The sequence below is a fragment of the Eumetopias jubatus genome, unplaced genomic scaffold (genome assembly GCF_037043125.1).
Source record: "Eumetopias jubatus isolate StellerSeaLion01/CBP00866 unplaced genomic scaffold, mEumJub1_p1.0 scaffold_17, whole genome shotgun sequence".
Taxonomy (NCBI): Eukaryota; Metazoa; Chordata; class Mammalia; order Carnivora; family Otariidae; genus Eumetopias; species Eumetopias jubatus.
The window spans coordinates 40,855,326-40,868,689 of NW_028274823.1; the positions used below are offsets into that span (position 1 = coordinate 40,855,326).

A 13,364-nucleotide genomic window follows, 5' to 3' on the forward strand; every position below is an offset into this window, starting at 1 on the left:
TGTATCTTTTTGGAGAAACATCTATTCAAATCCTTTACCCATTTTTGTTTTTAATTTTAAAAGATTTTATTTATTTGTCAGAGAGAGAGAGAGAGCACAAGCAGGGTGAGTGGCAGACAGACAGAGAAGCAGGGGTCCTTGCTGAACAAGGAGCAGTACTTGATCCCAGGACCCTGGGATTATGACCTGAGTTGAAGGCAGACACTTAGGACTGAGCCACCCAGGTGTCCCTAAAGATGTAAATTTCTGACATTAACAACCGAGAGGAGTATACACCTGTTAAAGAAGTAGTAGTGTTTTTGCATGTTATTGACGTTAAATTGGTAAAAACTGAAACTAGATTTATAATTTTAGGTGTTAAATTTGAGGAAGTTAAATCCCCATGGGTAACTACAAAGAATATAGCTAAAGAACATATACAAAAGGAAATGAGAAATTTAAAATTTCACTGCAAAAAATAAATCAAGTAAACACAAAAGACAGTAACGCAAGAAATGAAGGACAAAAAAGCTAGAAGACATAAAAAACAAACAGCAAAATGACAGACAATCCCTCTTTATCAGTAATCACTTTAAATATAAATGGATCAAACTCTTAAACAAAAGACATAAGATTGGCACAATAAAGGATCCAACTACACTGGAGTTTACTTTAATTCCAAAGACAAAAAGATTCAAAGTGAAGTGAAAGAGAAAAAGATATTCCATGCAAATAAAAACCAAAAGATAGCAGGGTGGCCATACTAATATCAGAAAATACAGACTTTAAATCAAAAAAAGGTTACGAAAGACAGAGAATATTAGTAAAGTTCCAATACAACAAAAAGATTCAATTATAAACATTTACACACCTAGTAACTGACCATTAAAATACATTAAGTATAAAACAGTGGAATTTCTACAGTAGTAAGTGGAGACTTCAATACTCTATTCTCAATATTGGATAATAATCATCATAACCAGACAGAAGATAATAAGGAAATATGAGGACTTAACACAATAAATCAAAGAGCAAACAGATCGAACAGACATATACAAAACACTCTAACAATAATATAATAGCATAGACATTTTTCTCAAGTGCATGTGGGACATTTTCCGGGACAGATCATATATTAGGACACAAATTAAGTCTCAATGGGTTTTAAAAGATACCATACAGAGTATCTTCTCCAACCACAACAATATCAGTTAGAAATCAGTACAGAAATAAATTGAAAAGTTCACAAATTCATTGAAATTAAACAATATACCCATAAGCCACCAATAGATCAAAAAAGAAATCAAAAGGGAAATTAGAAAATACTTGAGATGAATAAAAAAGAAAATACAACATATCAAAACTTACGAGATCCAGTGAAAGTGGTGCTAAGGGGAAAATTCAGAGCATTTATTAAAAATATCAGAAAAATCTCAAATAAGCAACCTAATTTTGCACCTTAAGGAACTAGAAAAAGAAAAAATAAGAAAGTACTATGAAAAACTGCATGCCAACAAATTGGATAACCTTGATGAAATAGACAAATTCCTAGAGACATAAAACTCACCAAGAAACAGAAAATCCGAATAGACTTGTAACTGAACTGGTAAGAAGATTGAAATCAGGAACAAAAAATGTCACACCAGGGACACCTGGGTGACTCAGGTGGTTAAGGGTCCAACTTTTGATTTCAGCTCAGGTCATGATTTCAGGGTTGTGAGATCAAGGCCCTCACTGGGCTCTGTGCTAGGCATGGAGCCTGCTTAAGATTCTCACTCTCCTTCTTCCTCTGCCCCTCCCCCTCAACCCCGAGTTCTCTCTGTCTCCAAAAAAAAAAGTCACAACCAAGAAAAGCCCTGGACCTAATGACTTCACTGGTGAAGTTTACCAAACATTTAAAGAACTAGCACCAATTCTTTTCCAACTTTTCCAAAAAATTGAAGTGGAGGTAATATTTGGTATAAGGCCAGGATTACCCTCATACCAAAGCCAGACAAAGACACTACAAGAAAACTACAGACCAATATCCCTATGAACACTGATGCAAAATCCTCAGCAAAATACTAGGAAACCAAATTCAGCAACATATTAAAAGGATTACACACCATGACCAAGTGGAATTTATTCCTGTAATGAAGGATGGTCCAATATATGAAAACTGATCAACATAATACACCACATTAAAAGAAAGAAGGGAAAAAAACTCCCAGATGATCACCTCAACTACTGCAATAAAAAACCTTTCACAAAATCCAACATACTTTTACGATAAAAAGAATTCAACAAACTAGGAATAGAAGGAAACTACCTCAACATAATAAAAGCCATATACGAAAAACCTACAGTGAACATTATATTAAAAGGTAAAAGATAAAAGCTTTCCCTCCAGAATCAGGAAAAGGCAAAGATGCCCATTTCTGCCACTTTTCTTTCAACATAGTACAAGCCTCCCCTGATATCTCTAAGTAGAACATTGCTATGAAACCTCCTGTAAGTCAAAATGTCATAAAGCAAAGAAGCAATTATCACCTTACATGGAAAAATGTTTTGAGTATTCCTAGACCCAAAGATAACCTCTCTCGGGCCTTTCTGATACCTTAGGACACAGCTTGCTATCAGACACACAAAATAAATCAAGATAAAGCACAGATGCTCACAGACACAGTTCAAGGCTGCAATGGCTTGATGCTGAGATGCAGAGTGTAGATCCCCAGGAAGGAGCTTGGTGGTGCCACTATAACAGCTCACTGCAAAACAAATGCTGAACACTATTTTTGCTTTTTGCTTTTTCGGTAAAAGCAGAAGTCCTCTTCTGATTTCTTTTTTCAGCATAAACAGGTACTATATACAGACCAACATAATGTAGATCTCTCATAAAAGTGAAGTGGAACAATGTGAACTTTCAAAAAGCGGGGGATACTTGTACTGCATGTTCTAGCTAAAGCAATTAGGCAAGAAGAAATAAAAGGTATCCAAATTGGAAAGGAAGAAGCTAAATTTTCTTTCTTTGCAGATAAAATCTTATATGTAGAAAATCCTACATATTACACAAAGAAACTTATTAGATCTAATAAATTCAGCAAAGTAGCAGGATACAAAGTCAACACACACAAAAAAGGATTTCCACATTCTAATAATGAACAATTTGAAAAAGAAATCACAAAAGCAATTCCATTTATAATAACATCAAAAAGAACAGGGGCGCCTGGGTGGCTTAGTTGGTTAAGCATCTGCCTTTGGCTCAGGTCATGATCCCAGGGTCCTGCTGGGATGGAGCTCCTTGCGCACTGGGCTCCTTGCTCTGGGGAGGAATCTGCTTCTCCCTCTCCCTTTCCCTCTGCCTGCCATTCCCCCTGCTTGTGTGCTCTCTCTCCCCCTCCCCGCTCTGTCAAATAAATAAATAAATAAATAAATAAATCTTTAAATAAAAAAAGACTACTACTTAGGAACAAACTTAACCAATGAGGTAAAAGTCTTACACAAAACCATAAAACCTCTTAAATGCAATTAAAGATTTGAAAAAATGGAAACATATCCCATGTCTGTGGGTTGGAAGACTTAATACTGTTAAGTTGTCAATACTATCCAAAAGAATCTACAGATTCAATGCAATCCCTATCAAAATACCATGTTTTGGGGGTGCCTGGGTGGCTCAGTTGGTTAAGCGTCTGCCTTTGGCTCAGGTCATGATCCCAGGGTCCTGGGATCGAGTCCCCTATTGGGCTCCCCCTGATCTGCGGGGAGCCTGCTTCTCCCTCTGCCTGCTCTGCTGCTGCTCCCCCTGCTTGTGCTCTCTCTCTGACAAATAAATTAAAAAAAAAAAAAAAGAAAAAGAATAATCACATTTCCTGATTTCAAAACTTACTACAAGGCTACTCGAATCAAAAAAGTGTGATACTGACACAAAGACAAATAGACCAATGAAACAGAATAGAGAACCTGGAAATAAACCCTCACATATATGGTCAAATGATTTTGAACAAGACTGCCAAGACCATTCCATGAGAAAAAGACACTCTTTTTAACAAATGATGCTCTGAAAATTGGATATCCACATGAACAAGTAAAACTGGATCCTTATCTAACACCTAATAAAAAATTAAACACCTAATACAAAAATTAAATGGATCTGACCTAAGTGTAAGACCTAAAACCATAAAACTCTTGGAAGAAAACATGGGAGAAAAGCATGACATTGGATTTGGCAATGACTTCTTAGATTTGACACCAAAAGCACAGGCAACAAAAGAAAAAAATTAAAAAACTGGCCTTTGTGAAAATTTAAAAATATTGTGCCTCAAAAGACAATATCAGCATAGTAAAAAGGCAACCCACAGAATGTGAGAAAATATTTGCAAATCATGTTATCTGATAAGGGGTTAATATTCAGAATATATATAAAACTTAAATTCAACAACAAAGACCAAATTCAAAAATGGACAAAGGACTTAAATAAACATTTCTCCAAGAGTATAGAAATAGGCAATAAGCACATGAAAAGATGCTCAATATCACTAATGATTAGGAAAATGGAACTCAAAACCACAAGGAATTGGGGCGCCTGGGTGGCTCAGTCGTTAAGCATCTGCTTTGGCTCAGGTCATGATCACAGGGTCTTGGGATTGAGCCCCACATCGGGCTCCCTGCTCAGCAGGAAGCCTGCTTCTCCCCTCCCACTCCCTCTGCTTGTGTTCCCTCTCTGTCAAATAAATAAATAAAATATTAAAAAAAAAAAAAACCCACAAGGAGCACCATCTCATACCCATTAGAATAGCTATGATCAAAAACCCCCAGAAAATAACAAGTGTTGGTGAGGATGTGGAGAAATTTCAAGCCTTGTGCAGTTCTTGGGAATGTAAAATGGTACAGTGCTATGGAACACAGCATAGCAGTTCCTCAGAAAATTAGTAATACAATTTCCATATGATTCAGTAATTTCACTTCTGGAAATATAAGTAAAAGAATTAAAAGGAGGCTCAGGAAGAGACATTTTACACTATCGTTCATAGCAACACTATTCCCAATAACTAAAATATGAAAGCAATCCAAGTGTCCAGGGACAGATGAATGGATAAGCAGAATGGAATATTATTCAGCCTTAAAAGAAAGGAAATTCTGATCCATGCTATAATGTAGATGAAACTTGAGAATATTATGTTAAATGAAATAAGCCAATCACACACAAAAAATACTATGATTCTACTTATTTGAGGTACTTAGAGTATCAAAACCAGAGACAGAAAGCAGAAGGGTGGTTGCCATGAGATGGGTGGGTGGAATGAAGTTATTTTTTAATGGGTATAGTTTGTTTTACATAATGAAATGAGTTATGGATATGGTAGGTGGTAATTGTTACACAATATTATAAATGTAGTTAATACCACTGGACAGTACTCTTAAAAATGGGTAAGAAGTAAATTTTATGCTAAAATATTTCACAATTTAAATAGGAAAGAAAAAATAGCCACCTCAAACCCCAAAAACTCTTTAAAGGGAATTAATTAATTAGCATCAGGGAGGTACAAGTCAAATCCCCAAAGTTTCTGAGAAAAGAAAAAGGGTGAATGGAGACCAGAGTTGGTGCCTCCAGAAATATGTATCATAGATCTAGTCAGCATAAGAACCTGGATTTTTTTTTAAAGTGGTAAGATAAATCACCAAACTAAAAAATTCATAAAAGGACTAGTCCTAATCTTACCTGAACAAGATATCGTGGATCCACATTTAAATACGGAGACAGAGGGTTCATACCAGTCACTAGAGAGAGAACATCACATTGTGATGAAATTATAAAAAATTATTTCATTTAGTGTTAACTACACTGTTTCGGGTGTTTTCCAATTTTGATTTACAGGCTCACTGAATAGATGAGATTTTCTCCTTTTCTACGCTTATCCTGTCTGGCAATTTTGGGGCTGTCTCCTCCTGAAGTCCTGAATCTCAAACCAGGTCCTGCACTAGTGGCTCAGGCTCTCATACCAAGAAGATATTGGCAATAACGTGGATCAAATAATCAGTAGAAGGAAGCACAGTCCAAGTCAATTATAAAGCTGATTTCCTCTACTTTGCTACAAGGATGCTTGACATCTATACAAACTGCAAAAATAAGATTGACAAGAGACCAATGAATTCCATGGGAAAAACAGTGTCCGGGTTATGCGTTATATATAAACATTTTTAGGCAGTTCCTTCAAATCTTAGTATTGACAATTGCTGACAAAGGTGATTTGCTGTGGCAGGTTAGATCATTCTTGGGTCATCACCAAAGGAATGGGGGTCAGGACAAAAGAAAACAGAAACTCTCAGAGAGCCAGACTTGAATCCCACTAACTTTGACAATGGAAAAAAATCTACCAGGGAAAATCAACTTTCTCACATTCTAAATTTAATCCTTGAATCCTCTGATTGCTCACAATCTATGAAATACCCATGACTCTAGTCCTTTCATCAACTGAAAGTCCTATTAATTCTATATTCAATATTCATCTTGAACTGTTACTTACCACAATCCTTATTGCTACTGACTCTAATCCTTTCATCAATTGAAAGTCCTATTAATTCTATATTCAATATTCATCTTGAACTGTTACTTACCACCATCCTTATTGCTACCATCTTAGTCCAACCATTAAATCTCACCTAGACTACAGTAACAATCTCCTACCTAAATGGACTCCTTAATTTGCTCTAGTCTGTTCAACTCACTTCCTATATAGTAACTAAAATGATTTTTTTTAGGCAAAGGAAATCAGCCCTAATGGCTTCCATTCACACTTGTAATCAAATCCAAACTCCTTACCATGGCTTATAAAACACTGCATTAGTGGCCATTACTTGCTCTCCTGATCTCATTATCTCCTACCGCTCCAACTCCCTGGCAACTTTGTAGACACACTGGCCCATCAGCCTTTCTTTAAACATGTCAAGTCCCCCCCTTCCCCGACCAGGGCATTTGGACTAACCATTTTTTCTTGTATACCTCCGTGTGTCCCCGTCCCCGCATTTGTATTGTATTCAGGTTACAGCTCAAATGTCAACACCCTCTAGCTGCTTTCCCTGACCTATTCTAAAAAGGCGCTCTGCTCCCATCGCCATCTCTCGATCCTGTTTTGATGCCTTTACATACGCTTATCATTAACTGAAATTTGTTTGTGTTACTTGGCTCACTTCAATAGGATGTAAACTCCATGAAAGCAGCAATCATCTCTTTTAATCACTGGTAGTCCTGCCCACAGAAAAGTCGTTGGCCCATTCCAGGTGCTAAGTGAATGGTGTTCACCCTAGACCTCTCAATTTACCTTAAAATCTTAATCAAATTAATGTAACAATGCTTTGTCACATTAAGGCAGTGCCGTTTGTGCTCCAAAACTCAGACCTCAGAAGACTTATACGTAAGATGTGTTCCAGATTCAGTTTTGACAGAAGTGACACTAGGGCAGTTTTGTTCTTGAGCACAAAAGACCTGGAGAAGACCAAGTTCTATTCATCCAGTTGAATACCCACAAAGTCCCAAACATCTGGAAGACATATTCACAGGATTGAGAGGGCACAGGCAGGGTATACATGCTTCTGCACTTTTGATCTTGTATGTTTCCTTTCCAAAAAGTCTTACCCGGCTTCTTTTTTCAAGTCCATAAATGGCCTTTAAAGTGCAGTTCACTTCTCAGCTCCTCCGCTGGCCCGACTCAAATTTCTTTCTTGCCTATCTTCAATATTAAATGTTTTGCCCTGACGGCTACATTGCGGTTTCGAAACACGTGACTTTGTGCTTAAAAGTTATTTACAGGCTATTTGGAATGTATTTACTTGCAGAGCTAGGCTCTCCTCTTAATTTAAAGTCAAGCACACAGCCCAACTCACAAGGAATGTGTGGGAGAAAATATAAGGCACTAAGCTCGTATATAAAGAGAAGAAAACATGCCAACATCCCGAGCCCAGGTCACTCGGACAGAACTTCTCGGGGATCCATGACTCCAAAAACTCGTTCAATCTTGAAAGAGCGGCAGCGCAAACACACTATGCCAACCACTGGTACGGAAGATTGTGAACGCCAGCCAAAAAAAAGGACAGTACATACTACACGTCTGGCGGAGTCGCAAGAACCACTGAGAAATGTTCACAAGGTAGGCCCGATACTTACGCGGGACGCCGGCCAAATCCGCGTGCGAGTAACCTGCCCCGCCGGCTCCGAAAAAGCCGGCCAACCCCCCTGTGGTTTTGTTCCCGCTTCCCCCGCCGCTCTCCATGGTGTCACAGCAAACTGCCCGTCTGCTTCTCACCGCCGCCTCAGGCCGGGTTCGTCGGCTCCGCCGTTGCTCCCCAGAAAACGCGGGGAGACCCGCGTAACCAAGGCCTCCTTCTCACGGTGACCTTCCGGGAGCCGGTACCCGCTAATCCTTGCACTTCCGCTTTACGACATTATACGTCTCGGAAACCGGAAGCGGCTGACGGCAGCCTTCCGGTGGTGGGAAAGTGAACCAAGCCAGAATCAAAGCGGCGCATCCTGAGGCAGGTGGGGGTGCCTGTGGAAGAGGGAAGGCAGGCGACTGGTTAGGGCTTGGCTCGGGAGGCCGGCGGAGCAGCAACTGCAGAAACAGGCAGTGGCAGAGAGGGAATGGTGCCTGGAGGCGCCGAGGAGGAGGCGCAGTCCGTCCCTCTCAGGGTTAGTGAATGAGGCTCTCCGCCCGGGCCGGCCCGGGGACTCTGCGCTGCGGGTCCCAAGCATGAGTGCGGGCCCCGGCTGTGAGCCCTGCACCAAGCGACCCCGCTGGGGCGCCGCTGCAACTTCTCCGCTGGCCGCCTCGGACGCCCGGAGCTTCCCCGGCAGGCAGAGGCGCGTCCTCGAGTCCAAGGACGCTCCCGTGCAGTTCAGGGTCCCACCGTCCTCGTCAGGCTGCGTCCCGGGGCGGGCGGGACCGCACAGAGGCAGCTCCACCTCGCTTGGTACGTGGGGAAATAAAGATCTTTGTCCTTCGCTTTGGCCCAGACCTCTTCTTGGTCTCTGCCTGGGGACCCAGGGACTCCAGCCACCCCTTTCTGGTCTTGTGTGCACCACTCTCGGGCCCTCTTGCTGAGCCAGTAAGGCCACTGGTAGGGGAATGCGGCCTCATTTTCCCCGTTGGGATTGGTGGTGTGAGAAACCCTGATGAGCAGTCACTCACAAGGTGGAAAATGGCAGTAGACTCCACCTGTTTGCTTTCCTCGGGTTTGAGAAGTTGCATTAGTTGTTAAGGAAGTCTAATTGTGTATATGAAGCTTCAGCCTTTAGGTGAAAAAGAAAGGTACAAAGAAGTTCACAACTTCTCTTGGTTCGGATTCTGCATCCTGGGGGTGCAGAGCTGTTAGTATTAGCTGGCATTGTGCTTGTTTCTGGCATACAGTGTTGAACAAGAGTAACTTGGGCTCTGTCTTCAGATCCCAAAATCTATCAGGAGAGATAATTACGAAAGTCCACATGCTTACAGGTGAAGGACGTACATCATTATGGTAGGAGTCAGGAGTCTGAATCCAGTCTGTGGGATCAAAGATAATCTCCCAGAAGATGAGGTGCTTATTTTAAGGACTGAAAAAGGATGAAGAGTTAGATAGAAAAGAGTAAGGAAGTGTTCCTGAAGTGCAGCTGGTGCATACTGTCAACAGGAGACAGTAATGAGAGATGGGGCTGCAGGGAGATAGGCAAAGATCAGATCATACTGGAAATATGGGCAGTGCTGAGGGTTTTGAACTTTACCTCTAAGGGCAATGAGAATCTTTTAATGCATTTTCAGTAGGGAAGTGACTTTATATATATGTGCATGGACACACATCTTTTTTTTTTTTAAGGTCTCTGGCTGGTGTGTAGAAAATGAAGAATGGATTGAAAGGGAGGGGAAGTGCATGCCCAAGACTAGAGGAGTTAGTCTAGGTGGGCGATAATAATGGTTTATACTTGGTTGTGGACAGCAGGGAAGGAGAGAAGTGGATGGATTCAGAGAGAATGAGATCTGTGGGTTTGTACCTCATAAGAAATAAATTTGTGCTGGAAATACAGATTTGGGGACTTTTGGCATAAACATGATAATCGATGTTATGGAAGTAGATTAGATCACATAAAGCATGTAGAGAAAGGTGACCTAGGACAGAAACTTTAGGAACACCATCATCTAAGAGTAGACTGAAGAGAAGCAGCCAGAAGAGTAGAATGAAAGCCTGGCTTTTGTTGTGTCATGCAAGAAAGAGAACATTTCAAAGAGGATGCATTTGTCAACAGTGTAAGAGGCTGGCCAGAGGTCAGACAGTCTTTGGGTTAATGGTGTAAACTTAGTTCTCTCAGGACTTAGAGGCAGTGGGGAGTAGACCTCAACTAAATATTGAAGGATGAGCAGGATTTGCTGTATAGATAAAGGAGAGAAAGAATTAAATATGCAGAGGGAATGGCATGTGCAAAGGTGGTAGGACTGGAGCATAAAATGACAGGAGTGACAGGACTTGAGGCCAGGAAGAAGGGCAGAACTTATGGACAAATTCTAGTGCCATTTCAAGGAGTTTGGACTTTATTCTGTGGTTAATGGGGAGCCACTGAAAGCTTTTAAAAAGGGAGATAACATTTGGTTAATATTTTAGAAAAGATGGCTTGTGGCCTTTGGACTTCTCTGATTGCAGTCCACTGTATAAATTTTGGCTGGTACATGGAGTAAGAAATCTATGACCTCGGTAAATATGCCATATTTATTACAAACATGTTTCATGAAATAATACCTATTATGTATGACACATTTTTACATTGTCTGTATTTCACTAAAAAAAGTTAGTCCTTTATATAACACTGGGTTAGAGAAAGTCAAGACTAGACAAGGAGACCAGTTGCCAGAAACAAATGCAGTTGTCCAAAAAGTGGTGTATCTGTTCTTTGATATTGGTGCTGTTTTGAAGATGAAGAGGAAGTAATGGATTTCAGGTTTAGGCCATAGATTACAGAGAACTTGGTGAAGGAGAGTGGAAGAGAGGGACAACTGAGGTGACCTCCAAGTACTGTGTCAGACTTCTGCGAGAACCTAATTTGTGGGCCCATTAACTTTATTTGCATATAAAGGTGGAAGAGTTAGTTGCAAGTGGAGGGGGGCAGTCCTCATGGTTGGATCTTCTTATTTTCTGCAGATTTCTGCAGGAGAGGAACCAAATTAATACTTGGGCTGTACTTTATGTGTATAAATGTTTTTGTATACCGGGCACAGGACACCAATAAACAAAATGTGCAAAGTCTAAACAAAAACTATTGTTTCAAATTTGTAAGTCTTTTAGGAACTTGGTATTTAAAATTTTAGTATATAGTTATTTTAGGAAAGTAGGTGAGAAGGAAATGGATATTCATTCAACATCTTTAAATTTTGTGTTATTTACTTACCTGGGCATATTTCTTATATTGGTTGAAATCTGCATGTAGGCAGAACTCAGGGTGCTATTCACCTTCTGTTGGGAGCTCCTCTTTTCTGCCTTTTATAACTACCTAGAGTTTCTCTTCCTGCTCCAGGCATGGTCTAAGTGTAGGTCAGTGGTGGGTGGTGGTGGTTGGGGTCGGGGGTGGGGTGGGGGGAGGTTGGAGCCGTTTTATCCCCCTTCCTCCATGTCATTCCTTCAGCCTCAGTGCTGTCAGAATCAACTTCAGACCTCTTTCCTCTCAAAACTCCCACTGTCCATCACTCTTTTGTCTCACCGTATCCTTCCTTCTCATACCTTATCTTGCTGGTGCTGGAGGAAGGGGACTTTGTGTGGAGGTGGGGTGTTCCTTTGAAATGCAGGTGAATTTCAAAGCATTTTGTGTCTTTTGCTTGTGTCAGCAGCATCTAATTGATTTGCTCATTGAACATTGAAATACACTGGTTACTGAGTGATGTTAACTAATGAGATTAAGTGTGAATGGTGTGAAATCAGAATAAAGTTGGAGAACTACTGATCTCAGTGAAAAAGAGATTGGGTGGAAGTGTTGGGAGAGAAGACGTTTGTTGAATTTCTGCTTTGTGAAGACTGGACACTTAGTATTTTCTCTCATTGATCTACATAAGCCTTGAAGTAGATATTTACTGCTAACCCTATTTTATAGGTGAGGAAATAGGAGCTCAACGAAGTGAAGTACTAGTAAGCGACTGAGCAAAGATCTCAGTCCAAGATCTTGTTTGACTCCAGATCTTGTATCGTTTTCATCACCTCCCACTGCCCTCCGTTTTGTTTCCTGGAATTATTTCTAGTAAAAAGAAAGAAATTACCATATAATGTGGGAAGCATAATTTTATGCTTATTTCAGGAATAAGGGGGTAAAATTCTGAAGCAGTCCTGTGGCATGTTGCAAAAGAAACCTTTGAAAGCCAGAAGTAGTGGTATTGGAAAGAGAAGTAGGGCTCTCAGAAGGACTGAGGAATGTTTTATTATCAGGAAATACTGGTTCCTCAGCTCTTGCTCCTCCTCCTTTATCCTGTTCACAGGCTTCAGGAATTATAGTAGGAAACTTGAAGCTGGAGAAATGACACATTCTCAGTGTCAGAGCTGCAGGAGAACACTTCATACTTTCTTAGGAAATAATGTTGCAGGCAGTCTTTTGATTCGTAGACTTGCCCTCATAGAGCTGTGCATACCATTTTATCCCTATATTTATGGAGAAATGTGTTTTAAACTCCTCACTGACTCAAAAAGTGAATTTTTGGCTCCTTGCTGGTTTGTAATTTGAGGATTTTCTACACTTGTGTTTGATGTAATGAAATTAAATAGAGAAAGAAGGAACTACAGAAAAAGTCTTGGAATCAAGTGGTTCATCCTTTTCTGATTCAAGCTAATTTTTTTCTCTGAAGCCTGATTTTCTGTAGAAGTACTAACAATAAAATCACTGAAATAGTGGTGTTTAACAAGAAAATCAAATATAATAACCTTTTTGTGATAGAAACTATTTTTAAAATGCTGATCCAAGATTTTTTACTAGTTGGAATGTTAGTATTTTATGTAAGGAATGTAGGGAATGAATTATAGGGCACTAAAATACAGTGATAAAGCTGTTGGTTTTCATATGTTTGGGACAGCATCTGTTTTGCTCATGTTAAGGTGTTTGAGGTGACATAAACAAATAAGAATGAGTCTGTGACTTAGGTGCCTAGATTCTTACATTGCAGTTTGGGGAATAGCTGAGAATGTTTAAGATTTTATATTTTCTTATACTGAGATATTATATACATTTAATCCATAGGCAGTGCAGTTAATTTTGAAAACATGCTTATTAATGATTATGTAAATTGTAGTTTGCATTTATTTATGTTGCTTCTTCCTTTGCTGAGCCACAAATTCACTTTTGCTATTGTCTGCTGGTCATTTCTATCTAGTTATCTCTTTGGCATCTCAAATTTAGTATGTTCACGATTAAT

General features: G+C 39.9%; 2 protein-coding genes across 5 annotated transcripts in view; one reads left to right on the forward strand and one right to left on the reverse strand.

Annotated features, from left to right (window-relative positions):
* LOC114205402 (mitochondrial import inner membrane translocase subunit Tim23) overlaps window positions 1–8,362 on the reverse strand; it is a 28,785-nt gene extending 20,423 nt beyond the window's left edge. The window contains exons 1-2 of the mRNA XM_028098865.2: window positions 8,120–8,362; window positions 5,678–5,736 (exon numbers count right to left, since the gene is read on the reverse strand). Coding sequence (XP_027954666.1) covers window positions 5,678–5,736; window positions 8,120–8,225 — 165 coding nt within the window. The 5' untranslated portion in view covers window positions 8,226–8,362. The remainder of the gene's footprint in view (window positions 1–5,677; window positions 5,737–8,119) is intronic.
* Window positions 8,363–8,407: 45 nt separating this feature from the next.
* The window catches only part of PARG (poly(ADP-ribose) glycohydrolase), a 124,758-nt gene continuing 119,801 nt past the window's right edge, over window positions 8,408–13,364 (forward strand). For 2 of the 4 annotated variants that reach the window (XM_028098894.2, XM_088019850.1), the window contains exon 1: window positions 8,439–8,922. In XM_028098894.2, coding sequence (XP_027954695.2) covers window positions 8,703–8,922 — 220 coding nt within the window. In that variant the 5' untranslated portion in view covers window positions 8,439–8,702. Of the gene's footprint in view, window positions 8,923–13,364 lie in introns of all 4 variants that reach the window. The other 2 variants (XM_028098896.2, XM_028098895.2) reach the window with 2 other exon arrangements.